This window comes from Rattus norvegicus, chromosome 15, assembly GCF_036323735.1.
Source record: "Rattus norvegicus strain BN/NHsdMcwi chromosome 15, GRCr8, whole genome shotgun sequence".
NCBI lineage: Eukaryota > Metazoa > Chordata > Mammalia > Rodentia > Muridae > Rattus > Rattus norvegicus.
The window spans coordinates 7,222,555-7,250,492 of NC_086033.1; the positions used below are offsets into that span (position 1 = coordinate 7,222,555).

The following is a 27,938-nucleotide window of genomic DNA, read 5'->3' on the forward strand; positions in this document are numbered from 1 at the left end:
TATAGATAGATATAGATATATATAGAGAGAGATGGACCACATGTTGGGCAGGCTCTGAATGACCGTTCCTTCATTCTCTGCTCTAAAATTTGCTTCCTTAGCCCCTCTTATGGATATTTTTGTTCCCCCTTTAAAGAAGGAGTGAAGCATCCACATTTTCGTCATCCTTCTTGAGTTTCATGTGGTCTGTGCCTTAGATCTTGTGTATTTCGGGAATAACGAAGAGGCGAGGATGCAAAAGAATCAAATGGATAGCTTGACGCCAGAGGTTGCTGGTGAACACCAGAGGGAAAGATCATTCTTCCAGAAACAATTGGCAGGTTTCTGGTAACTCAGCTTTACCAGACTACTTGTCTTGGGTCCACAGAACTCTCTGAGTTGCCAAGAACAAGGTATGTTATACCCACATACACTGGACAGTGTAGAAGATGTCAAAGCCAGATGTCACATTTACACCTATGTAAATAAAAAACAGAGATCATTTACCCAGAAAGGATTGCATACAGGTAGCTATGATAAATCATGGGAACCTGAATTAACTGACACTTGGACTCCTAGAGTAAGATAAAAGTACCTGCTTGTTTTTATTGATACCTTTTCTGGGTGAGTATAAGCTTACTACATTGGACTGAAACTGATCATAGAGCAACTAGAAAGCTCTGCTAGGAACTTTCCCCTAATTTTGCCACTCACTGGGAATTCTGTCATATAATAGCCCAGATCTCACTGCCAAAGCCTCTGAATAACAGTCAAAGATTTATGCATAGTTTGGAGTCTTTGTTGTGCAGAATTCTGGGCAGGTGGAAATAATGAACAAGACATTAAAGGAAACACTATGGAAACTCTCACTAGAGTCCAGGAAGGGTGGAAAGGCTCTTTTCTTATTTTGGGCCTGCTGTACTCCATACAAGGAGGGATTGAACCATATAATATTATGTTTAGAATATACTCCCCATTCCTTCTAAGTTTTAGAGATCAGCAGTTGGCAGAATTCTTCAACTATTTTATTCTTGAAATCTTGTCCTTCCAGTTCTCCGTAAAGTCTATTACTTTGACTATCAGAGAGACCCAGTGAACCTCTAAATCTAACAAAAATATCCCCTAATTTGGACCTGATGGTAGTGAAACTACATGAGCCAAGTGGGCATCGAAAAGGACAATGAAAGCAATTTGCAAAGGACCTACGTGGTGATGTTTTACACTCTTACAGTTATGAGGTTAGGTGGAATTTTAACATGGATTCCTCACAACTAGGTCAAGAACGTAGAAGCCACAGATGGCAATGCCAAATAGACTCCCTCCAGAACTTCTGGACCTATTAAAGTTGAGCTTTCACCTGACCTCAAGCCCTTCCACTCCCTGCCCAACCTCCTAAATCTTATGTTTGGCATGAATACAGGGTCATGGTCCAAACTCTAACACCCTCAGGCCTGGCCCTGGGAACTCAGGAAGGTGGACACTAGAGAAGTGATATCTAATGGACCCGCGGAAGAGCAATCTCTGTCCATGTTGCCCTTTGCTCACTGATATCTGGTTATTCTTTGGAGAAAGGATTTGGAAGTTTATCATTTGAAGTAGGTGCACAACATTTAAAGTTTTATATTCACTGTGTAACTGGGTTCACTATGTTACCAAGATCATTGCAACAGAGGGATGCAAAACAGAGACTTTGTGAGTACACATCCATGAATATATAAAAAGAAAGCCCGCTTTGAAGGAATGCACAATAAGAAAATGAAATCCAATATCCAATAAATTAAAAGTCTGGAGGGAAATACTGCCTTTTGGGAAACAGGAAAACCTAGGAAATTGGAATGTATGTCACAGGACTGGATCTGGGAATAAAATTATTATGCAGAAGAATCTTCCACCCCATGTCCCTTGATGTTTTCTCCCCATGCCAAGCCCCTGACGCAATCTGCCCTTTCAGAGCATGTAACTACTAATGGAGCAAAGCGAAATCTCTAGCTTTAGAGGGAGGAGATATGGAAAGGGTTCCAGTGTGTCACTGGAGAGCCTCCTGGAGATGGCACCTCAGAATCTGGTCACCATAAGGAAAGCTGGTTAGCAGGAGGCCCTGGCAGTTCCCAGTGACGTCGTCAGTAGACCCTTCCCTGAACAATCTCTTGTATCCAGGAGAGCCCTGGCATCTTCTATGATGCCACAAGTGTTGTGGTGGCACCAACTGCCTGTGGGATATTCCTTCAATGCCTCCAGATTTCACTAATCAACCTGTTGTCCAGGCTAAGCAGCCGTTTGGGAGAAAGAGCAAAGAGCATGAATCGGTGAGAGTTGGGGAGAAGGAAGCTGGCCTTCTGTCTTGTTGTAAAAAAGGAAGAAATAAATGGTCCTTGGGAAAGCTCAGTGAGCTCTGGGCGAAGGGTGAGAAGGTTCCTTGAGGAGATGGCCTTGAGCTGAGCCTTCCAGGTATGGAAACCCAGAGCCGGGAGCCTATAAGAAGCAGCTGGACTTCCCTGCTTGTTATGGTTCCTGGAAGTCAGAGACTTTACATCATTAATTTCTCTGTTTCAGAAGCCAGTTGTTGGGAAGGGCACCACTGTTTTCCTGAGAGATTAGGGCTTTTACTCCTTTTACTTAGAAGACAAAGGTCCTTAGGAAGAAGGGAGAGACTAGTGTGGTATCCTCAGGGTTGACTCTTCCCCCTTTGGATTGGTTCAGTTTGTGTCTGACACTAATATCTGGGAGAGAGAAGAACTTCTAGATGAGACCTCATCATCTCAGGCTTTCCACTAGAGTTATTCTGACTGCCATTCCCTGATAGTGGTTCCCTTAGATTTCTGAGTCAACACGTGTGAGTGTCATGCAGTTTTCTAGTGCAGTGAAGAACTGTTAGTCAGTGAACCAGAACCAGGACTGGCTCCTTCCTGACTTCTCTAGGTGTCCTGAGCAGTAAGTAGGGGAACTAAACGACTATGTTCTACCAATACAAGGCATCTATTACTACAGTCCTGGGATCTAGAGAGATCTATCCATGATTCTGGGCATCTCCATAGCAACTGAGTGCTGATGGAGTTTTCATCCTGGCTTCTATACCTCAGACTAGGGTGTTCTGAAGTCAAGTTCCATCCTGTGCAGCTGTGAATAGGCCTGAGGAGGCTGTCTCCTTGGTTTTCTGAAGCATTGCTAAGGGAGCCAGAGGAAATCAGCACCCACTGCTCAACAGAGCTCTGGGGATGTTGACATTCTCAGCCTCAGCTACATATTAAACTGGGTCAAAAGATCACCTATCAGGTCCATTCTTAAATATCCTTCAGGGTGCTAGGGGTGGACTGTAATGAAGTAGTATGCAAGAGAGGTGCTGGCCCTCAGCTGCTACATATCAGTGAGTGTGGGAAACACCTGAACGCTTCTATTACAGATCAGAGAGATGAGCTGCAATCTCATTCAATAGACTTGTGCATTCCTGGGGTTTGGCTTTGACCATGCAGGTCTGTTGTCTCATACTTCATTGTTCATGTGGCCAAGTTCTGGGAAAGCACCACTCACAATTGTTTCCCATCCTCCATCCTAGGGTCTTAGATTTTAGCACAACACTTCACATCTTACCTTCTAGATCCACTGTCCTAACTTTACTTCAACATGCGCGTCTCCATTATCCTTGCACCGGGTGTGTGTGTGCGTGTGTGTGCGTGTGTGTGCGTGTGTGTGTGTGTGTGTGTGTGTGTGTGTGTGTGTGGTTAGTTTGCATACAACTTTAGGGAAACTTGCCACTGAAATCCTCTAGGAGTCTATGTAAGTAATCTGTAAACTGTGGATGGGGCAAAATCCAAATTCTCTCCCGAAACGTGGCCTTCTAGAAAAAGTAGCATAAACTGCAATAAAAGGATACACTTGAAAGTAAAACTTGGAGGAAATGCCCTGGCATATCTACATTATCACTGTGAACTGTGACATGGCTCTCTTGGCTTCTGTGCCCAGACATGAGGGCTCTGAAGCTATGCTGCCTCCTGTGAACTGTGAATGAGCTTGTGTCACACGAAGCATATGAATGGAGTGAGAAGACAGTAGGAGGACATTGTGACACTGCCCTCCCAATGGAGACATGGAAGTGTTGACAATCACAGTGGGTGAGTCTCAAGCTGCACTTTGAGACCCAGCCAGGCTACGTTTCACCTGTCAGCTCACTTCCTGCACATCCACCACAGGCCAAGGGCAGGCTCAGATGAAGCCCTGTTGAAGACAGGTGCTGTCCCTTGTGAGCTGCGTCTCAGGGTATGCGGAAGACCATTCAGCCTCCTGTGATGTGGGAGAGCAGAGTAGTAAGAGGCAGACAAAGGGGACAGTTCTGTGTTTGCTTTTCTTGGCTACCATAACTACATCTTCCAGGCTAAGGGTTTGCTCATGGAAGTCTGCTGTGTCACTTTTGTAAAGGCCAAGCTGTCTGAAGTCTCAGTAACACAACTGGCTCCAGGCTGCTTTCTCAGTTACTGGAATTTACACACAGTCCTTCGTACCTTGTCTTCTAGAACCACAAATTCTTGTCTGGCCTCATATGGACAAGGCATATTTTCTCACTGTCTCTTTCTAGGGACCAGTAGGAACACACATATTGGATAGCCATGCTTATTGTCTAAACTGCCAGGCGTCCATGTAGGGCATTAGTGGATACAGCATCATATCTCAGCATCTCTTACTGTACGGGTTGGAACAGAACTCCCCCATCTCATCCTGGGTGACGATGTAGATTAGACCCATCAGATTAAGTAAAGAATTGAAAAATATTTCCTGGGGGGGTGAAGTGGTAAGGAAACCATGTTGCCGTCCCATAAATGCACTGCTATGAACAAGCTTCAGACAGCCTGGGGGGATGCAGCCTGCAGCAGAGACCACAGGCCTTTGGTGGAGAATGATTCAGTTCAACACTGGGAAGGGAGAAGGATGGTTGATATTGTTCCAGAAGATCTCACTGCCTATAAAAAGAGTTTCTTCCAGATCAGTGAATGATTCTTGTAAAGCAGCTCCTGGACTGGACTACTGAGACCAACTATGAGCCCTCCAGACCGGTGCTTTCCAACCAACAAACAAAAGTATCCACTCTACGAATGATACATAGATATATACACAGAATACGAGATGGATACAGAGTTTCTTCAGTTCCATGAATGAGGGATTCAGCAGGTGAGATGGCTCAACAGATAAAGGTAATTGTTGCCAACTCCCTACACCTGAGCTCCTTCCTAGGACCTACATGATTGAAGGAAAGAACAAACCTCTCACAACTTGTCCTCAGATTTTTATGTAGTTGGGTTTTTCCAGATCTCGGTCCACAGAAGCAAAGACATCAGGTTTTCCAATCCCATTTGACACGGGACCAGTACCTTCAACCGAATGTTCCTTCCTGGAAAGCTGCAGCCTGTCAGCGTGGCTCAGTGGTTTGTGAACTGCAAGTGTCCGTCTGGGAAGGTGGTCGTGTTCATCCAGCCCACCTGCCCCTATTGCAGAAAGACCCAAGAAATCCTCAGTCACCTGCCTTTCAAACCTGGTCTTCTGGATTCGTGAACATCACAGCCACTAACAACACCAATGAGATTCAAGATTATTTACAACAGCTCACTGGATGGAGAACAGTTCCTCGGGTCTTCATAGGTAAAGAAAGACAGCATAGGCAGACGCAGCGATCTGATCTCCATGCCACAGAATGGAGAGCTGATGACCCAGCTGAAGCAGATTTGAGCTCTGCAGTTAGGAAAGGGGTGCAGGCAGAGCCCATGCCGAGAGCCATCATCCAGCCATTCCGACGGCCAGTGCCCCTGAGAGATGATGTGCATCACAGAGGATGTCACTACTTTTTGGTGATGGGGATTTTCAAAAAATTGGCTTTTATTTCTTCTTTTCCTCAGTGCTAAAACCTGTTGCCGTTTGCCTTTAACCATGGGGGTGAGCAGCTTAACAGACAACACTGGCTTTTCCACTCTTCATGTGCTGACATGTCTCTGCCTCTAAGCCCATGTTTCCCATCCAGTTGATCTAAATCCCCATTGAATCTGTCTCTGGTTTCCTGCCATGCTGGTCAGCTGAAGTCATTTTGCAGAAGTCCACTTCCTGAATGGTTATTAAATCAATGGATATTGTGAATTTGTTTATGAGCCACACTCAGGCCTTTCCCTCCCTCCTGCATGCACCGTCCCACTTCTGCATTCACAGCTCTCAGCCAGTGTTGTCAACCTTGCCCTCCCACAACCCACAGAAGTCCACACTCGTATGAGGATGCTGTTTGGAAAATCAGATGAAGAGCTTTAGCATACTTGGTCCTCACTGTAGCCATAGTAACATAGATGACAGAGCAGATGGTACATTCATCTCTATTCGTAAAGGAGATTAAGAAAATCCCAAGAAGTTTTATGTTGGTCCTAGTCAGAGTACCAGCAAAGTCAAATATGACTTTAGTCAAGGTGACTTTGGATTCGCTCCTTAATGCCCATGGATTGCTCACATAGAACTCTGTAGAGTGTTGTTTCTACTGCCTCACTTTAAGCTCTAGGCAGACCAAGCTATCAGGTTTCTTTGGATTGCACATAAAAGACACAAACATTAAGATACTTTTGATGAGATGGCTCAGTGGCCAGGTTCTTCTAAGTCTCCTCCAAATAGGATGCCCTCCTTTTTACTCCCAGCTCAGCACCTCTAAATCTGCCCTCAGCTCAGTTGCTCAGGTGCCTTTAGTCATAGCTCAGCTCCCCAAATCAGCTTATTGTGTTTCTAACCTCCTGCCTGCTACACCAAGCCCAGTCTGGGAGGCCACCAATTGCCACTCAGCCCTAGATCTCAAATGGCTGGTAGTTTTTACTCCCTCTGAAGTATTAAATCCATTCTCCTCCCTTGTGTCTCCTAGCCTGCCTGGAGGAAAACTAGAAGACCTGCCTATGCCACCCAGCTGGTTGGCCAACAGCATCTTTATTGAACTCTCAAGAATCAGTGTTCACAGGAAGATTCCTGATCTAAGCATCAAAACCACACCCTACAGGACTCAATGCCTTTCTCTGGTTTGGAGTGGGAGATAGAGTAGTTAGAATTGGATAATTGAAATTCAAATAATAATGATATATATGTTACTAATTATGCCTTGATAAAAGGCTCCTAGATAGTGGAAATGGGTAACATTTAAGGCAAAAGGGAAAAAGCCCTAATGCAGCAAACACAGTGGACCTGCCAGAAATGCTGGGGGCTTTCTGCACATCTGAATTTGGACTTGAACTTCTTCAGACAACTTCTTGATCACTCCATGCATCCTGAGAAGAATAGAACAAATAGAAAAACAAAACAAAACAAAATAAAATAAAAAAATCACCAAAATGGAAAAAAAGCAAAAGCAAAAGCAAAAAACAAAACAAAACAAAAAACAAAAAACTTAAAACAGGAGGACTGAGGGAAGATTGCTTGAGGTCTTCATTGTTAACTACAACTACAAGCTACCAATGGCTTTCAATGCAAAAATTATTTATTATTTTACTTGAAGCTTCTGTCTGGGTCAAAGAAACAGTATTTGGAAGCAGCACCACCAGGAAACTGGAACAAATAATACTATAGAGCTCACCACTGATTATTACCGTGGTGACTGAGGGCACAGCAGAGAATACTGGTGTGAGACAATGGGTCTTTTGGTGTTCTAGATGCTTGCAATATCTATGACTCTGAAATGAGTTAGAGCCATCCTGAAATCATGACTAAATGGACTCTTCCATTTCTTTGGAGCACAAAATCTGTCATCCAATTGACTGACTATGATTAGTACTTGGGACCTGGCCTCTGTACTAAGGCTAAGGCTTCTGATGGAAAATCCTTCACCAAAACAGTGAATGGGCCATGGCAGTGCCAGCCAACAACCATGCCCTGCATCCACCCTGCAGCCTCCAGAAGAGGTTTGAAGAGGTCAAAGTTACCAACATTTTATTTGTGGCTTTGACTTGTTGTCACTTTTTATTTTAAATAAAGTTCGATTTCTGTCATAATTCCTTCTAATTTCTTCCTCACATGAAACTTCACTTGTGACCTCAAATTCTTTTTTTTTCCAAATCTATGAATTTATTTTCCTCCAAAGTACCTTCTTTTTTTAATTTAATTTTATTTTTTAAATTTAGAGAATACTTTATTAGTTTTTGTAATCAAACCCACGTAGATAAGACCTTACATATTTAATACAGTGTGTTACCCCTGTACAAATGGAAAAAACTTAAGTTCAACATTTCTAGACCAATATGGTTGTTAATTTCTGTACAGTGCCAACTCAACACAGTAAACGGGGATACTTTTTTCCAAAGTTGACAGCACAGCTAAAGTTTCAAAAAAATCAAATTATATATCTGTATATATATTTTTATATTTATATAAAAAGACCAATAATAGCAGTGTGTTATGCATCAACAGCAGCAACAGCTTTTCCAGGTTCTGCAGTCATCTGAACAAAACTGTAGAGACATCCAGCACACTCCATTAAAAAAAAAAAGTAAAAAAACAAAACCCGAGAAAACAGCACAGTTCTGTTACTCTTGTGGTACCTGGCACCATTTTTTTTAAATTAGCTTCTCAATCATCATCTGGAAAGAAAACATTCTGAGCAACATCATTAAAAACAGCTCTGATAAAGCACGTGACCTCAAATTCTATTCATGAAGTGTTACTTTTCTCTGGAGTAGGCTAAGGTTTGTATTTTCCTTTTATACCTTGCTGTGATGGCTAATTGTAGCTGTCTAAATGGTGCATTCTTGAGCAATTGACGCCATCAGAATGGCTGGCAGGCTGTGTCTTTGGCATTTTCTTGATGGCAATTGATGCATGGGGACTTAGCCCACTGTGGGTGGTACCAGCCCTAGTAAGGTGAGGAGAGGTCATAGAGAAAGGTAGCTGAGCAGATGAGTAAGCAGAGTTCCTCTCTGTTGTCAAGCTGCTACCTTGTGTTCTTATCTTGTATTCCATTGATGATGAACTGTAATTTATGGGGTGAATAAAACCTTCACTTTCCCACAGTGGCATTTTTATGTTTCCTATAACAATAGGAAACTAATTTGAACATTCGGAATTTTCTTGAGATCTGCTCTGATAGTCCCTCCTCCTGCAGGTTTTTAAATCAATACACACAGTTCCTGGACACTCTAATCTGTTGAAATATTCGCTCTGCCAACCACATCACACTGCTTAGGTAACTATCACATTTTTTTCTCATGACAATTTTTCCTTCCTCTTTTTTTCTCTTTAAAATTATCTTTCTAAACATGTTAGCTCTTTGTACTTTAAAAGTTGTCCTTTTTCCCATAGTAGAATATTTATATTCAAATTCATGCGTTTCAGAAAAGTGGGTGATTTATTGTAGTAAAATTTTCTGATCACTATTTATTGTATTAATTTTATTAATTCATCAAAAACTGACCTTATTATATTATCTACTTATCCATAAAGATATAAAACTTTGATTTATTCAAGTCTTTAAGGTCTTTCAGAACATCAGCTGGAAAGTTCTTATATGTGTTCAGGATGGATCATGGGTACTTCCTATGTCTTCTTACTAATAGTATGCTTTATAAGTGTGCTTATCCAGGGTGTTTTGTTATATATTTTAAGACTATTTTGATTAGAATATTTCCCTGATTTCTTTCCCATGGTTTGTTTTTGGTATACAGGAAAGATAATGAGTTTTGTGTGTTATTTTGCATTCTACTACTTTAATGAATGTATTTTCAGCTTTAAGAAACTTAATTTTTTAGAGACAACTTGTCTGTTTAGCATCACCTCTAGCTAATTCATAGTTGTCTTTGCATTAAATATTTTAATCCACATCATTTTATTTTATATTTTCAAATTATTATGAGGGGAATTTTCCCCAGATTTTTTCCTGGTATGATTTAGATTGGCATAAAGGAAGGCTAAGAAATTTTGTGTGTTCACATTGTATTGTGCTTTTATGAATGTATTTATCAGTCTTAAGAGACAGTGATACATTTTTAGAGTTTTTAAAATAGTATCAGGTCATCTGTAAATGAGGACATTTTGACTTCTTCATTTTTCATTTGGGTTACCCAAGTTCACCACCCACCACTGATGCTTATTGTTATTTATTCCACTTTTCCTCTGGGTTTCTCTCTTGTCTCTTTTCATTGAGGCTAATCCCCCCACCCCTTGTCCATCCTTCCCTGCCTCTACCTAGGTCCCTCCATCCCTCTGCCTCCCATGATTATTTTCTTCCCCCTTGTACGTGGGTTTCAAGCATCCACAATTTGGCCTTCTAACATGTTAACCTTCATGTGATCAATGAATTGTATAGTGGGTCTTCTGAACTTTTGGGCTAACATCCATTTGTCACTAAATACATCCCATGTTATGTCCTTTTCAATCTCTGCTACTTCACTATTTTCCAGTTCCATCCCTTTGCCTACAAAGGTCCTGCTGTATTCATCTTTGATACCCGAGTACTGTTCCTCTATTTGAATAGAGCACACTTTCTAAACTCATTGAGTTGAGGTCTATCGTGGTTGTTTCCAGCATTTGACTAATATAAGTAAGGCTGCTATGAACATATTCAACCACACGTCCTTGTCATATGTGGATCAGGTTTGAGTATATGCGCTGAAGTGAGTGGTAAAGCTGGGTCTTCAGGTAAAGCTATTTGCATTGTTCCCATTATCCTCCACATTGATATCCAGAGTGGCTATACAGCGAGTAATCACACAAACAATGGAGGAGTGTTCCACTTTCTCTACATCCTAGCCCAATCTGCTACTGCCTCAGTTTTCTATCTTAGCCATTCTGATTGGTGTAATGAAGGATCTCAGGTTCGTTTTGATTTGCCTTTTTCTGATAACTAAGGATGTCGAACGTTTCTTGATGAGTTTCTCAGGCATTGAGATACCTCAGGTGAGAATTCTTGGTTTAGCTCTCTATCCCAGTTTAAAAGTCGGGTTGTTTGGTTGTCTGGGAGTTTACCTATTTGAGTACTTTGTATATTTGGAATGTTGGCACTCTCTCAGATGTAGGGTTGGTAAAACTCTTTTCTGAATCTGTAGCTTGCTGATTTGTCCTATTGGTAGTGTCCTTTGCTTCAAAGAAAGTTTTCAGATTGTTGAGATTTTATACATTTACTGTTGATCTTAGAACCTGACCCTTTGGTATTCTGTCCTGACAACTTTCTCCTGTGCAAATGTGTTCTAGGCAATTTGTGACACTTTCCCTTCTATTAGCTTCTGCATGTTTGGTTTTATGTGGATTTCCTTGATTCACTTGGATTTGAACTGTGTAGAAAGAGATATTTATGGATCCATTGGCACTCAACTACATGCAGACCACCAGTTAGGGTAGCATCATTTCTTAAAATGCTTTCTGTTATGTTCAAAGTCCTCAGTCATCAGGGAAATGCAAATCAAAGCAACCCTGAGATTCCACTTCACACCAGTCAGAATGGCTAAGACCAAAAACTCAGGTGTTAGCAGATGCTGGCGAGAATGCGGAGAAAGAGGAACACTCCTCCACTGTTGGTAGGATTGCAAACTGGACAACCTCTCTGGAAATCAGTCTGGAGTTTCTTAAAAAATTGAACATTGCACTGCCTGAGCACCCAGTATACCCCTCCTGGGCATATAACCAAAAGATGCTCCAACATGCAATGAAGGCACATGGTCCACTAAGTTCATAGCAGCCACATTCATAACAGCCAGAAGCTGGGAAAAACGCAGATGCCCTTCAACAGAGGAATGGATACAGAAAATGGGGCACATCTACACAGTGGAGTACTACTCAGCTATTAAGAACAATGACTTCATGGAAATTTTACGTCAATGGAAGGAACTAGAAAATATAATCCTGAGTGAGGAAACCCAATCACAAGAAAACACACATCGTATGCACTCACTGATAAGTGGACATTAGCACAAATCTCAGATTACCCAAGATGCAATCCACAGACCACATGAAGCTCAAGAAGGATGACCAAAGTGTGGAAGCTTCAGTCCTTCTCAGAAGGGGAAACAAAAATATTCACATGAGGAAGTATGGAGATGAAGTTTGGAGCAGAGACTGAGGAAACTCTACCCAGGGACTGCCCTAACTGGGCATCCAGTCTATATACATCCACCAACCTCAGACAATATTGGTGATGCCAAGAAGTGTGAGCTGACAGGAGCCTGATATAGCTGTCTTCTGAAAGGCACTGCCAGAGCATGACAAATACAGAGGCGGATGTTTGGAGTCAACCATTGAACTGAGAACAATGGAGGAGGCAGAGAAAGGATTGAAGGAGCTGAAAGGGTTTGCAATCCCATAACAACAATAATACCAACCAACTATAGCTCCAAGAGACTAAACCACCATTCAAATGGTACACATGGACAGACCCAGGGCTCCAGCAGCATATGTAGAAAACGAGTGGCTTGTTGGGCTTCAATGAGAGAAGAAGCCCTTGTTCCTGCGAAGGCTCTATGCCCCAGTGTAGGAGAATGTCAGGGCAGGGTGGCAGGAAGGGTTGGGTGGGTAGAAAAACACCCTCAGAGAAACAGGGTGAGGGGGATGAGGTAGGGGGATATGTGTGTGAAACAGAGAAAGGCTTTAACATTTGTATGTAACTAAAAACAAATAAAGAATAAAAAATTTAAAAGGCATAACAAATGCAAAAGATTGGGGTGCCATTCCATAGTCGTGATGTGTTTCTTCTGTGAGAGCATACTGATTAACTCACTTCTCTATGACTGTCTTCTTATTTGAAAGGAAATAATGGGATCATCTGTGGAGTGGTTAGTAAGAATAAAAGCATCGCCTAACATGAATAGGTCCCTCCAGAGCGTGTGCTTAATATTCTAGGTATAGAGCAATTAGCTTGGGGGATTAAAAACAAAAAACAAACAAAAAACAACATCAACGATTAAAATAAATTTTGAATGCTGGGATTAAGGCGTGTGCCAACAAACACAGGTCCTGTCACAATTCTAGCAGTCGCCAGCAGAGAGAGCTGTGAGGTAGTGTGTGCTTCTTCCTTTCCAAGATACCCCGTGGCCTCAGGCCTGCATCCAGTGAGCTGGAATGTAGAGCAGCCTAGTTGAAAGTCCTGTTGTGGGCAGATCCCGGCCCGCAGCAGCTCTCTGCTCCCAGACCCGGTGAGAGAGAGACCCAACCGCCTGGTCAGGTGGGCACTCCTGAGGCTGCAGAGCGGAAGAGACCACCAACACTGCTCACCCCTGCCCACATCCCTGGCCCAAGAGGAAACTGTATAAGGCCTCTGGGCTCCCGTGGGGGAGGGCCCAGGAGCGGCAGGACCCCTGCCAGAGACACCGCCGGACCCTGAAGGAAACAGACCGGATAAACAGTTCTCTGCACCCAAATCCCGTGGGAGGGAGAGCTAAACCTTCAGAGAGGCAGACAGGCCTGGGAAACCAGAAGAGACTGCTCCCTGCACACACATCTCGGACGCCAGAGGAAAAAGCCAAAGACCATCTGGAACCCTGGTGCACTGAAGCTCCCGGAAGGGGCGGCACAGGTCTTCCTGGTTGCTGCCGCTGCAGAGAGCCCCTGGGCAGCACCCCACGAGCGAACTTGAGCCTCGGGACCACAGGTAAGACCAAATTTTCTGCTGCAAGAAAGCTGCCTGGTGAGCTTGGGACACACGGAAGCAGAATTTCTCTAGAACCGGGCACGTTCTGTGTTTACCGGAAGTCCCACACCCGCGGATCCCGGCCCGCAGCAGCTCTCTGCTCCCAGACCCGGTGAGAGAGAGACCCAACCGCCTGGTCAGGTGGGCACTCCTGAGGCTGCAGAGCGGAAGAGACCACCAACACTGCTCACCCCTGCCCACATCCCTGGCCCAAGAGGAAACTGTATAAGGCCTCTGGGCTCCCGTGGGGGAGGGCCCAGGAGCGGCAGGACCCCTGCCAGAGACACCGCCGGACCCTGAAGGAAACAGACCGGATAAACGGTTCTCTGCACCCAAATCCCGTGGGAGGGAGAGCTAAACCTTCAGAGAGGCAGACAAGCCTGGGAAACCAGAAGAGACTGCTCCCTGCACACACATCTCGGACGCCAGAGGAAAAAGCCAAAGACCATCTGGAACCCTGGTGCACTGAAGCTCCCGGAAGGGGCGGCACAGGTCTTCCTGGTTGCTGCCGCTGCAGAGAGCCCCTGGACAGCACCCCACGAGCAAACCTGAGCCTCGGGACCACAGGTAAGACCAAATTTTCTGCTGCAAGAAAGCTGCCTGGTGAACTCAAGACACAGGCCCACAGGAACAGCTGAAGACCTGTAGAGAGGAAAAACTACACGCCCGAAAGCAGAACACTCTGTCCCCATAACTGACTGAAAGAGAGGAAAACAGGTCTACAGCACTCCTGACACACAGGCTTATAGGACAGTCTAGCCACTGTCAGAAATAGCAGAACAAAGTAACACTAGAGATAATCTGATGGCGAGAGGCAAGCGCAGGAACCCAAGCAACAGAAACCAAGACTACATGCCATCATCGGAGCCCAATTCTCCCACCAAAACAAACATGGAATATCCAAACACACCAGAAAAGCAAGATCTAGTTTCAAAATCATATTTGATCATGATGCTGGAGGACTTCAGGAAAGACCTGAACACACTTAGGGAAGCACAGGAAAACATTAATAAACAAGTAAAAGCCTACAGAGAGGAATCGCAAAAATCCCTGAAAGAATTCCAGGAAAACACAATCAAACAGTTGAAGGAATTAAAAATGGAAATAGAAGCAATCAAGAAAGAACACATGGAAACAACCCTGGATATAGAAAACCAAAAGAAGAGACAAGGAGCTGTAGATACAAGCTTCACCAACAGAATACAAGAGATGGAAGAGAGAATCTCAGGAGCAGAAGATTCCATAGAAATCATTGACTCAACTGTCAAAGATAATGTAAAGCGGAAAAAGCTACTGGTCCAAAACATACAGGAAATCCAGGACTCAATGAGAAGATCAAACCTAAGGATAATAGGTATAGAAGAGAGTGAAGACTCCCAGCTCAAAGGACCAGTAAATATCTTCAACAAAATCATAGAAGAAAACTTCCCTAACCTAAAAAAAGAGATACCCATAGACATACAGGAAGCCTACAGAACTCCAAATAGATTGGACCAGAAAAGAAACACCTCCCGTCACATAATTGTCAAAACACCAAACGCACAAAATAAAGAAAGAATATTAAAAGCAGTAAGGGAAAAAGGTCAAGTAACATATAAAGGCAGACCTATCAGAATCACACCAGACTTCTCGCCAGAAACTATGAAGGCCAGAAGATCCTGGACTGATGTTATACAGACCCTAAGAGAACACAAATGCCAGCCCAGATTACTGTATCCAGCAAAACTCTCAATTAACATTGATGGAGAAACCAAGATATTCCATGACAAAACCAAATTTACACAATATCTTTCTACAAATCCAGCACTACAAAGGATAATAAATGGTAAAGCCCAACATAAGGAGGCAAGCTATACCCTAGAAGAAGCAAGAAACTAATCGTCTTGGCAACAAAACAAAGAGAATGAAAGCACACAAACATAACCTCACATCAAATATGAATATAACGGGAAGCAATAATCACTATTCCTTAATATCTCTCAATATCAATGGCCTCAACTCCCCAATAAAAAGACATAGATTAACAAACTGGATACGCAACGAGGACCCTGCATTCTGCTGCCTACAGGAAACACACCTCAGAGACAAAGACAGACACTACCTCAGAGTGAAAGGCTGGAAAACAACTTTCCAAGCAAATGGTCAGAAGAAGCAAGCTGGAGTAGCCATTCTAATATCAAATAAAATCAATTTCCAACTAAAAGTCATCAAAAAAGATAAGGAAGGACACTTCATATTCATCAAAGGAAAAATCAACCAAGATGAACTCTCAATCCTAAATATCTATGCCCCAAACACAAGGGCACCTACATACGTAAAAGAAACCTTACTAAAGCTCAAAACACACATTGCACCTCACACAATAATAGTGGGAAATTTCAACACCCCACTCTCATCAATGGACAGATCATGGAAACAGAAATTAAACAGTGATGTAGACAGACTAAGAGAAGTCATGAGCCAAATGGACTTAACGGATATTTATAGAACATTCTATCCTAAAGCAAAAGGATATACCTTCTTCTCAGCTCCTCATGGTACTTTCTCCAAAATTGACCATATAATTGGTCAAAAAACGGGCCTCAACAGGTACAGAAAGATAGAAATAATCCCATGCGTGCTATCGGACCACCACGGCCTAAAACTGGTCTTCAATAACAATAAGGGAAGAATGCCCACATATACGTGGAAATTGAACAATGCTCTACTCAATGATAACCTGGTCAAGGAAGAAATAAAGAAAGAAATTAAAAACTTTTTAGAATTTAATGAAAATGAAGATACAACATACTCAAACTTATGGGACACAATGAAAGCTGTGCTAAGAGGAAAACTCATAGCGCTGAGTGCCTGCAGAAAGAAACAGGAAAGAGCATATGTCAGCAGCTTGACAGCACACCTAAAAGCTCTAGAACAAAAAGAAGCAAATACACCCAGGAGGACTAGAAGGCAGGAAATAATCAAACTCAGAGCTGAAATCAACCAAGTAGAAACAAAAAGGACCATAGAAAGAATCAACAGAACCAAAAGTTGGTTCTTTGAGAAAATCAACACGATAGATAAACCCTTAGCCAGACTAACGAGAGGACACAGAGAGTGCGTCCAAATTAACAAAATCAGAAATGAAAAGGGAGACATAACTACAGATTCGGAGGAAATTCAAAAAATCATCAGATCTTACTATAAAAACCTATATTCAACAAAATTTGAAAATCTTCAGGAAATGGACAATTTCCTAGACAGATACCAGGTATCGAAGTTAAATCAGGAACAGTAAAACCAGTTAAACAACCCCATAACTCCTAAGGAAATAGAAGCAGTCATTAAAGGTCTCCCAACCAAAAAGAGCCCAGGTCCAGACGGGTTTAGTGCAGAATTCTATCAAACCTTCATAGAAGACCTCATACCAATATTATCCAAACTATTCCACAAAATTGAAACAGATGGAGCCCTACCGAATTCCTTCTACGAAGCCACAATTACTCTTATACCTAAACCACACAAAGACACAACAAAGAAAGAGAACTTCAGACCAATTTCCCTTATGAATATCGACGCAAAAATACTCAATAAAATTCTGGCAAACCGAATTCAAGAGCACATCAAAACAATCATCCACCATGATCAAGTAGGCTTCATCCCAGGCATGCAGGGATGGTTTAATATACGGAAAACCATCAACGTGATCCATTATATAAACAAACTGAAAGAACAGAACCACATGATCATTTCATTAGATGCTGAGAAAGCATTTGACAAAATTCAACACCCCTTCATGATAAAAGTCCTGGAAAGAATAGGAATTCAAGGCCCATACCTAAACATAGTAAAAGCCATATACAGCAAACCAGTTGCTAACATTAAACTAAATGGAGAGAAACTTGAAGCAATCCCACTAAAATCAGGGACTAGACAAGGCTGCCCACTCTCTCCCTACTTATTCAATATAGTTCTTGAAGTTCTAGCCAGAGCAATCAGACAACAAAAGGAGATCAAAGGGATACAGATCGGAAAAGAAGAGGTCAAAATATCACTATTTGCAGATGACATGATAGTATATTTAAGTGATCCCAAAAGTTCCACCAGAGAACTACTAAAGCTGATAAACAACTTCAGCAAAGTGGCTGGGTATAAAATTAACTCAAATAAATCAGTTGCCTTCCTCTATACAAAAGAGAAACAAGCCGAGAAAGAAATTAGGGAAACGACACCCTTCATAATAGACCCAAATAATATAAAGTACCTCGGTGTGACTTTAACCAAGCAAGTAAAAGATCTGTACAATAAGAACTTCAAGACACTGAGGAAAGAAATTGAAGAAGACCTCAGAAGATGGAAAGATCTCCCATGCTCATGGATTGGCAGGATTAATATGGTAAAAATGGCCATTTTACCAAAAGCAATCTACAGATTCAAAGCAATCCCCATCAAAATACCAATCCAATTCTTCAAAGAGTTAGACAGAACAATTTGCAAATTCATCTGGAATAACAAAAAACCCAGGATAGCTAAAGCTATCCTCAACAATAAAAGGACTTCAGGGGGAATCACTATCCCTGAACTCAAGCAGTATTACAGAGCAATAGTGATAAAAACTGCATGGTATTGGTATAGAGACAGACAGATAGACCAATGGAATAGAATTGAAGACCCAGAAATGAACCCACACACCTATGGTCACTTGATTTTTGACAAAGGAGCCAAAACCATCCAATGGAAAAAAGATAGCATTTTCAGCAAATGGTGCTGGTTCAACTGGAGGGCAACATGTAGAAGAATGCAGATCGATCCATCCTTATCACCCTGTACAAAGCTTAAGTCCAAGTGGATCAAGGACCTCCACATCAAACCAGACACACTCAAACTAATAGAAGAAAAACTAGGGAAGCATCTGGAACACATGGGCACTGGAAAAAATTTCCTGAACAAAACACCAATGGCTTATGCTCTAAGATCAAGAATCGACAAATGGGATCTCATAAAACTGCAAAGCTTCTGTAAGGCAAAGGACACTGTGGTTAGGACAAAATGGCAACCAACAGATTGGGAAAAGATCTTTACCAATCCTACAACAGATAGAGGCCTTATTTCCAAAATATACAAAGAACTCAAGAAGTTAGACCGCAGGGAAACAAATAACCCTATTAAAAAATGGGGTTCAGAGCTAAACAAAGAATTCACAGCTGAGGAATGCCGAATGGCTGAGAAACACCTAAAGAAATGTTCAACATCTTTAGTCATAAGGGAAATGCAAATCAAAACAACCCTGAGATTTCACCTCACACCAGTGCGATTGGCTAAGATCAAAAACTCAGGTGACAGCAGATGCTGGCGAGGATGTGGAGAAAGAGGAACACTCCTCCATTGTTGGTGGGATTGCAGACTGGTAAAACCATTCTGGAAATCAGTCTGGAGGTTCCTCAGAAAATTGGACATTGAACTGCCTGAGGATCCAGCTATACCTCTCTTGGGCATATACCCAAAAGATGCCTCAACATATAAAAGAGACACGTGCTCCACTATGTTCATCGCAGCCTTATTTATAATAGCCAGAAAATGGAAAGAACCCAGATGCCCTTCAACAGAGGAATGGATACAGAAAATGTGGTACATCTACACAATGGAATATTACTCAGCTATCAAAAACAACGAGTTTATGAAATTCGTAGGCAAATGGTTGGAACTGGAAAATATCATCCTGAGTGAGCTAACCCAATCACAGAAAGACATACATGGTATGCACTCATTGATAAGTGGCTATTAGCCCAAATGCTTGAATTACCCTAGATCCCTAGAACAAACGAAACTCAAGACGGATGATCAAAATGTGAATGCTTCACTCCTTCTTTAAATGAGGAAAAAGAATACCCTTGGCAGGGAAGGGAGAGGCAAAGATTAAAACAGAGACTGAAGGAACACCCATTCAGAGCCTGCCCCACATGTGGCCCATACATATACAGCCACCCAATTAGACAAGATGGATGAAGCAAAGAAGTGCAGACCGACAGGAGCCGGATGTAGATCGCTCCTGAGAGACACAGCCAGAATACAGCAAATATAGAGGCGAATGCCAGCAGCAAACCACTGAACTGAGAATAGGTCCCCTATTGAAGGAATCAGAGAAAGAACTGGAAGAGCTTGAAGGGGCTCGAGACCCCAAAAGTACAACAATGCCAAGCAACCAGATCTTCCAGGGACTAAGCCACTACCTAAAGACTATACATGGACTGACCCTGGACTCTGACCCCATAGGTAGCAATGAATATCCTAGTAAGAGCACCAGTGGAAGGGGAAGCCCTGGGTCCTGCTAAGACTGAACCCCCAGTGAACTAGTCTATGGGGGGAGGGCGGCAATGGGGGGAGGGTTGGGAAGGGAACACCCATAAGGAAGGGGAGGGGGGAGGGGGATGTTTGCCCGGAAACCGGGAAAGGGAATAACACTCGAAATGTATATAAGAAATACTCAAGTTAATAAAAAAATAAAAAAAAAATAAAAAATAAAAAAAAAATAAAAACCTGGTAAAATTCTGCACTAAAAAAAAAAAAAAAAAAAAAAGAAAGTCCTGTTGTGTTGATTACCTGAGACCATATGAGTTAACTCTCTTCTTCATGCCTTTTTTTCTTATTTGAAAGTAAATAATGTGATCATGTGTGGTGTGGGTGGTGAGAGTAAAATCTTTAACATGAAGAATAGGGCCATGAAGAGTGTGGGTAACATTCTAGGTACAGAGCAAATAGAGGGAATTACCAAAGAAAGCAATGGGAATTCTAACAACAATTACAAAAAAAGAAGAGAAAAAAAAGAGAAAAAAACCCTTATGGGTGCTGGGATTAAAGGCATGTCTCAACTCTGACCAGCATTGTAGGTATTTCCAATAAAATATTTAAAAAAACAAACAACCCTATTATTATTTTAGCAATTGCAGCAGAGAAGACTGAGAGATCGTGTGCTGCTGCTGCCATGCCATGATCCTGTAACAACAACTGCCTTGGTGATAGGAGCCTGTATGCAGCAGGCCCCTTGGTGGGCCTGTCATCTCAGACAGATGCTTCAGTCATCTAAAAGAGTGGACTCCAGTATACTTCAGGCCAGGAAAGAAGCCAGCCACCATGAGTGAAAGAACAAAGGAAAAATTACATTGGAAAAATGTGTGCCTTATTTGGAAGAAATGACCCTAAACTTCTGAGGCGTCCACCATCTCCACCCCTCTTTTCTGAGTTTTGCATAGCGATGTTGTACAACTCCAGGTGGGAGTCAAAGGCAGAGCCCTTCCCAGAGAAGACAGACGTGATTTTCACTCTTATGTCTGTGAGGTTAGGAGGCATCATAGCACAGATTGAGCGCACCTAGGAGAGAAGAACACAGAAGCCACACATGACAATGCCAAATGGACTTTCCCCTGAACTTAGGGACCCACTAAAATTGAGGTTTAACCTGACCTCAGGCCATTCGACTCCCTCCCCATCCTGCTGATTCTTATATTTGCTAGGAGTAAAGTATCAAGGGGCAACCCCCGATATCCTCGTGCCTGGACTTGGAAATGAAGGAAGACAGATATTGGAGAAGTGATGGCTGTTGGGCTACAATGTAGGAACACGCAGTCCAGGTTGACCTTTGCTCACTGATGACCAATTTAATTGTCTGGCTATATTTGAGAAAGGAAGATGTCCAACTTAATATGTAAAAGAAGGGACAGAAATTTATGATTTTGTATTTGCCCTGTAGTTAATCCCTCTATATTCCCAAGAAAAGGAAGTTTTTATTGCAAAAAGTAAGATTGTAAACCATTGACTTTGTGAAATACATGGACGTTTATGTGGAAATACTGCTGGCTATCAAGGAATACCCAGTAAGCAAATATTATTCAGGTTTTATAAAATTAAAAGTATAGGAGAAATATATTGGCCTCTAGGAAACAGGGAAACTTTGGGAATTGGACTGTATGTATGTGCATTGTCTCAGGTGTAGATTTATGATTAAGAGAAATCTCCCTCATTTATGGTCCCTAGGGATTTGGGTGCTAACAAAAATCTCTTATCCAATTCAGGGTTGTAACCAACTCTCCCCATCACGAGAATTGATGACACCCGATGAAGCAGAGAGAAATATCTAACTTTGGAGGAGAAGTTGCCAAAGGATATTCCCTGGGTCACAGGAGAGGCTGCAGAAAAGGGCCCCATAGAAATTGGTTGCTTTTGGGAGAGCTGGGTAGCAGGGAGGCCATAGAACTTCCCAGTGACGTCATCAGTAATCTCTTCCTTGGACAATCTCTTGTATCTAAGAGAGCACTAGAATCTTCTGTGACGTCACCAGTGTTGTGGTGACACCAACTGCCTGTGGGATTCCTTCAGTGCCTTTTGGGTTCACAAACAGGCATGTTTCACCAGCTGCTCAAGCTCATTCAGAAGGAGAGGGGAGACCAAGGAGAGACCAGACCGAGGCAGAAGAAAGCTGGCCTTCTGTCTTGTAAGTACGGAAGAATGAAATCATTCTGGGGAAGGCACAGTGAGTACTGGGTAGAGTCGGGGAACTTCCTCCAGGAGGCAGGTTTGAGCTGAGCCTTTCAGGAGTCGGCCTTACAAGCAGGAGCCTTGGAATTTGTCAATTGCAGACCAAGAGTCAAGAGTCCTGATGATTAATTTGACAGAGAGCCAGGAATTGGCAGCCCTGCAGTTTCTTTTCTATGAGCCTTTTAATTTCTACTGCCAAGGAATGGCAGGAGGAAGCCCTATGAGGATAACAATGTGCCCATTCATGGTTGGGTGCTGAAGCACTTCATCCTCTAGATTACTGTAGGTTACCTAAGTCTGTGGTGACAACAACAAGGAAGGATGAACCCCCTAGTCATAAATTGAGGTCGCAGACACTTTAAGCTTGAACACACGATTAGGGTTTGATGGTGCTGTGAACTCCAGGATTTACCTGCTCCACGTCTGATATCTGCTGACAATGTCCCAAATCTTTATGTCTGAGGTAGATTCTATCTTTCAGTATGAGGGATCATGTAATAGTGAGTGAGGCTTATGTATGGCAATGGAGGTTGGGAAGAGGGAAATAGCTTAAGAGTCCACATTAGAGATAGCTTTTCTTCTCTTTCAGGGATTCAACAAGTCTCCAGCCTTTCTTCTTCCTCAACCTCCTTTTTGAGATTCAGAATGGTCTTTTCTACCCATGGGCTATCAAATATGTACATTCACTTGTGTTTATCTATCTACAGGGTTTATTCGGAAGGCATCATCAGAAAATTTCATCAGTAACCATGAAAAACGTATAAAGAAATTAGAGGAACTAAAATCTGAAATCCAGAAGTGTAAAATCGAGCGGGATGAACTTTCTCAAATCCTGGACCTTTATGTCAATGATGGTTTGAACTACAGGTAGTCATTATGCCCTGTAACCTACTGACTGTCTTGTGCTCTCTCTGCTAAGCCAAGATTTCCTCACATCCAGAAAGTGTTTCACCTCTCATCCTGGACTTTAAGGAGCCTTGGCAGGTGCTGGCCTGTGAGAGAAGCTAGGTGCTGTGTGTTTAGGGTCAACCTCTCTTGTACTTGACCCTGAGCTCCTTGGAGTTGGATTGGATTTTTTTCAACAGCTGGAAGGACCTGGTCACACTTGCTGCATCTAAGTGTGTGAATGAAATGCCTGAATGTCATCACTCTTACTCTGATTTTGGTCGTTATACACTGATTCTATGGCACCTCCATGATAAAGTTGGCATTCTAATTATGTTTGTATATGGGTTGGTATGTATGGATGGATGTGAAAGTATTTGTGTGTGTTTTGCTCAGGATCAGGGAGTCTGGGACCTTTGATTGGGTCTGAGGATTTGTTTGATGAACAGTTTGCAGGTCATGATAGTGATGAGTCTGTGGAGGCCGTCATTGATCAACAGAGCACTTTGCTCCTTCTGTTTACCTTGCTGGCACATAGGGCTCTCCTGAGGGGAGGAGGTGTTATGAATCCTCTTCCCTGTAAAAAGTAGTTACGGCCTCTGGGAGTCATGTAACAAGGATTGAGAATCTCTGCTTTCAAAACAAGAGAAATGTCATCACACATCTTTCTGTTGGACCCAAGGCTGTGGCACAGACTGGAGGAAACATCTTATATTTCTTACACAACTGTTCAATTCCTTCATGCTGACCTGACCAGATCTTGAAAGTCGGCTCCATTTGGTCCCCTGGCTCTGCCGTCCAATGCCCAGGATAATGAGTTTAACCAGCACCAATAGGAAGGAGCAAGTTTGTGTTATATAAATGGGCCTAGGTAGTCCAGAGAACACTCTGATTTCATTTATTTATTTATTTATTATTTATTTATTTATTTATTTTCCTGCTTTGAACTTTATTTTCTTTTTTTTAATTATCCAAGGATGGTTTATTGTGACCTAGAAAAGGTCACTGTGGGAATAAATTCTTGGCACTTGTTATTCCCAAAGATGCAGCTCTCAGACTTTCCCTCCTCCTATACAGAGGGTCTTTATAGGACCATATCTCACCAGCCTTTTAAGGAGCCCTTATTTCAAAACAAATGTGTGCTGATTTGCAGAGAAATATTTTCTATGGGAGAGTGAGGGTTTGAGTCTCACTGTTGTGTTTTTGCTGTGGTCTTTGAGTTTTCCACTTTCTTCCCTAGCCCCCATTCCTTGAATTTGAATTTTTTATTGGCTATTTTTTATTTACACTTCATCTAATTCTGAAATCATGAGTTCAGACAGTTATTGTTCCTTGGGTCATGTTCTAACACAGGCTGAGTGTTGAATTGCCAATGCTTAAATCCCAACATGAGATGAGAATGATGGATATGCATAAGATGACCAACTGGATAAGTGATGCCATGGAGAAGTACAAGGAGCTCACACAAGAGAACAATTCCTACCGGTGAGTCACTGACAGAAAGGAGACCCCAGCACTAGGCAGGAAATACTTCTGTCCAGCTATGACTTTGAAAAAAGATCTGTGGTCCATGAGAAACACATGGAAAGTTTGTATAGCTGCTGGGTCTTCTATCATCCCTCAGAGGGGATTGGCCCTCCACCTGCCAATGGTTTTAGAATACCATGAACACATAAGCACCCATATGCACCATTTCCTCTTCTTTGATGTGCATATACCCTCTTAGTGTCAGGATTTTCTGAAGTACTTTGATTCCCATGGAGTGCGGACTCGGGATTTGACCTGCCTCTAATTGGTGCTATCATGCAAACTGTGGCTGTAGTCTGGAGATGCCTGGGGATGGGGCCCTTGAAGGGATGATTGTACTTGCAGGAGTGGCAGGCAAATAGAAACTGCCTGGGATTTACCATTATTTGTTTTTGATTCAGCATCAGAAACTTCCACCTCCTGAATGAACGCAATGAATTGAAGAAGAATATAAGGATTTTGATGAATGAGAACAGAAAACTGCTGGTGGAGCAGACTGAACTGCAAGCATCCTGTGAGGAGGGAAAGAGGTTGTGTGAGGAGGCCAGCAAGACCATCTACACCGCAGATATTGAATCCTTGTGTCCTGTTACTTTTGAGTAAATGGAATGTATCCTTGTGAATCAAACAGTGATCTCGAACTCGTCACTCTTAAGAACCTTCTTTATTGAAGTGTGATGTAACCATCTGAAATCCCACAGCTCTCAGGCAGAGATGGATCTCTGCATTCTCACAGGGATTGGGCATCATAATTACTTCCCAGTCAGACTGAGATACAAAGAAAATTGTACTTTCAGTGTAGATTGTGTGTCCAACTCTGAATACCAACTTCATGATGAAAAAATTATCAATGCTGTATCCTTATCAAGTATTTAGCCACCGCTAAAATATACTCTTTTGTGGATGAGAGTGTTGAATATATTAATGGGATATTCCTCAGGTTTTCTGTAGTATCTCCCAGGAAATAAAACAATATTATAGGGAGTATAGATGCAGTCATGAAACAGAATTGCTTGCTTTTGGTTTCCTTCAAACATGATATCAATTGTAACTGCACAGAAGAGATAATAAATTGCAAGAGCTTTCAGGGGATAGGGTTTTTATGGTTGGTTGTTTTCTTGTTCTTCTTGATTAGGATGGTGACTTTTGTTCTTGACAATGTACTATGTTCCATTTGGGATTTCAACTCAAGCAGACCACATAGTTTACAATTCAGTTTCTAGATTTCTTTAAAAGCTGGACAAAATATCCAGGCAAAGGTGTCCTATGAGTTTTCTCCTTTGTTTTTCCCTCCTTTTGGCGCTTTTGTTTTTGTTTGTTGTTGTTGTTGATTTATTTTATATTTATGAGTGTTTTGCCTTCTGTAGGTCTGTGCGTGCTGTTCCCCAAAGGCCAGAAGGGGTCATTGGGTTTCACCTGGAACTTAAGTGACAGAGGATTGTTAGGTGCCCTGCAGGTCTTTTGAGAAACAAATTCTCAAATGATGAGCCATCTCTCCAGCCCCTACCGTGGACGTTTGTCCTTCATCGTGTTCCATATTTGTGGCAATGGATCATACCTGAACAAAGTGTTTCTTGAGATATGTAGGGACACATTTATGGGGTCTGCATGCTAATTATCTAAACTTCCAGGCATCTATGTGAAGTTTTTAGTTAGGGTTTCACTGCCGAGAACAGATACCATGACTAAGACAAATGTTATAAAGGGCAGCATTTAATTGGAGCTACTTAAAGGTTCAGATCTTCAGTTCTTTATCATCAAGGTGGGAGCCTGGCAGCATCTAAGCAGATATGGTGTCGTAGGAGCTGAGAGTTCTACATCTTCATGTGATGTTTGCTAGCAGAATACTCAGTTTGAGGCAGCTATGATGAGGGTCTTAAAGGCCAGACCCACAGCGAAACACCTGACCCAACAAGCAAATACCTACTCCAAAGAGCCATACCTCATAATAGTACCACTCCCTGGGCCAAGCGTATACAAACCTGCACATTCCACTCTGAGGCTTCCAGAGGCTTGTTCAAACATATGAGACTATGGGGGCCACATCTAAACATAGCACAATGCAAAATCCATTAGGTCAACTTCCAGAATTCCTATAGTTCATAGCAGTCTTAAAAATGTTCAGTGTAAAGTTGAACGTCTCATCTGAGATTGATCCAAGCACTTACCTGTAACACCCACGCTAGAGAGGAACCCAGCTGGGTAAACTTTAAACTCTGCATCTCCATGTCTGATGTCAACGTGGTCTTCAGATCTCCAACTTTCTTTTGATCTTCGTTGATTGCAAGAAAAGTTTCCTGCTGTGCTCTTTGCACTCCCTGTTAGCAGCTTTCCTCAGTAGAGAGTCCATGGCTCTGGCGTCTCAAACATCTGTATGTCTCCAAGGCGACTTCAATGTTCCAGCTTCTTCCTTCAATATCTGGGACCCACACATGATCTGGGCTCCTCCGAAGAGTTGGGGTCACATCTCCAGCTCTGCCCTCTGTAGCACTCTAACCTCAGGTTGATCCATACCACTGATGCTTCTGTTCTTGGTGATCATCCAGTGGCACTGGAATTTCCAATGTACTGGGGTCTTTCACTGCAACTAAGCTTCACCAGAGCCTTCCATAGGCTCTTTTCATGGTGCCCAGTCCCAGATTCTTTGCATGACCTCTTAAGTCCTGGGCCATCAAGAAAAATGGAGTCATCACCTTCACTAATGGCCTTCCATGGCATCTCACAGTGTCAAGCCTCACCTCCTCTTCATGACCCTTTCGTGTCTTCAAAACCAGTACTAACTGGGTGACTGTTAGACTTTACCAAGGAGAGCTGTAGCACCAGCTTCAGCCTTGGCTCTTTCTATAACACAGCTTCTTTGTGCTCTCAAAAAGGACTCCCCGTAAGATTTTACCACTTTGATTCTGGTCTCATTTTAATCAGCACTAATTTCTTAGTTCCAGTGAACCAGCACCAATTGTCCAGTAGTCCCTTCTATTCTGTACACTAAAGTCAGGGCTTTGTGGGCAAATCTGCTGACTTCTGCTGCTCGGAGGTGCTGGAATTGCTCACCTCATTCTATTCCATTATCACTAGCTTCCTCTTTTCCACTCCTTCCCTGCCTCAGCTTGCCTGTCCTGGATCTTCCTGTGTAGATTGACCTTGAACTCAGATCTTCATGCCTGTCTCAACGCCCTGGCAGTCCCCTACATTGGGGAAATGATCCTTCAGAGGACGGTGAAGTTAGGGTTTTACTGCTGTGAACATATAGCATGACCAGTGAAAGTCTTATAAAGGACAGCATTTAATTGCAGTGGCTTACAGGTTAAGATGTTTAGTCCAATATCTTTAAGGTGGGGGCGTGTCACCCTCTAAGCAAGTATGGTCCAATAGGAGTTGTGAGTTCTACATCTTCATCAGAAGTCTGCTAGCAGAATACTATCATTCA

The 27,938-nt window shown here is 42.5% G+C and overlaps 1 protein-coding gene across 1 annotated transcript; it reads left to right on the top strand.

The window, feature by feature from the left end:
• The first annotated feature begins 21,964 nt into the window (after window positions 1-21,964).
• On the top strand, window positions 21,965-25,114 carry Spetex2e (Spetex-2E protein). The gene is made up of 4 exons (NM_001011702.1): window positions 21,965-22,055; window positions 22,807-22,966; window positions 24,338-24,469; window positions 24,913-25,114. Exons 1-4 carry the CDS (start codon window positions 21,965-21,967, stop codon window positions 25,112-25,114), a joined length of 585 nt encoding a protein of 194 aa, NP_001011702.1.
• The last annotated feature ends 2,824 nt before the right edge of the window (window positions 25,115-27,938 follow it).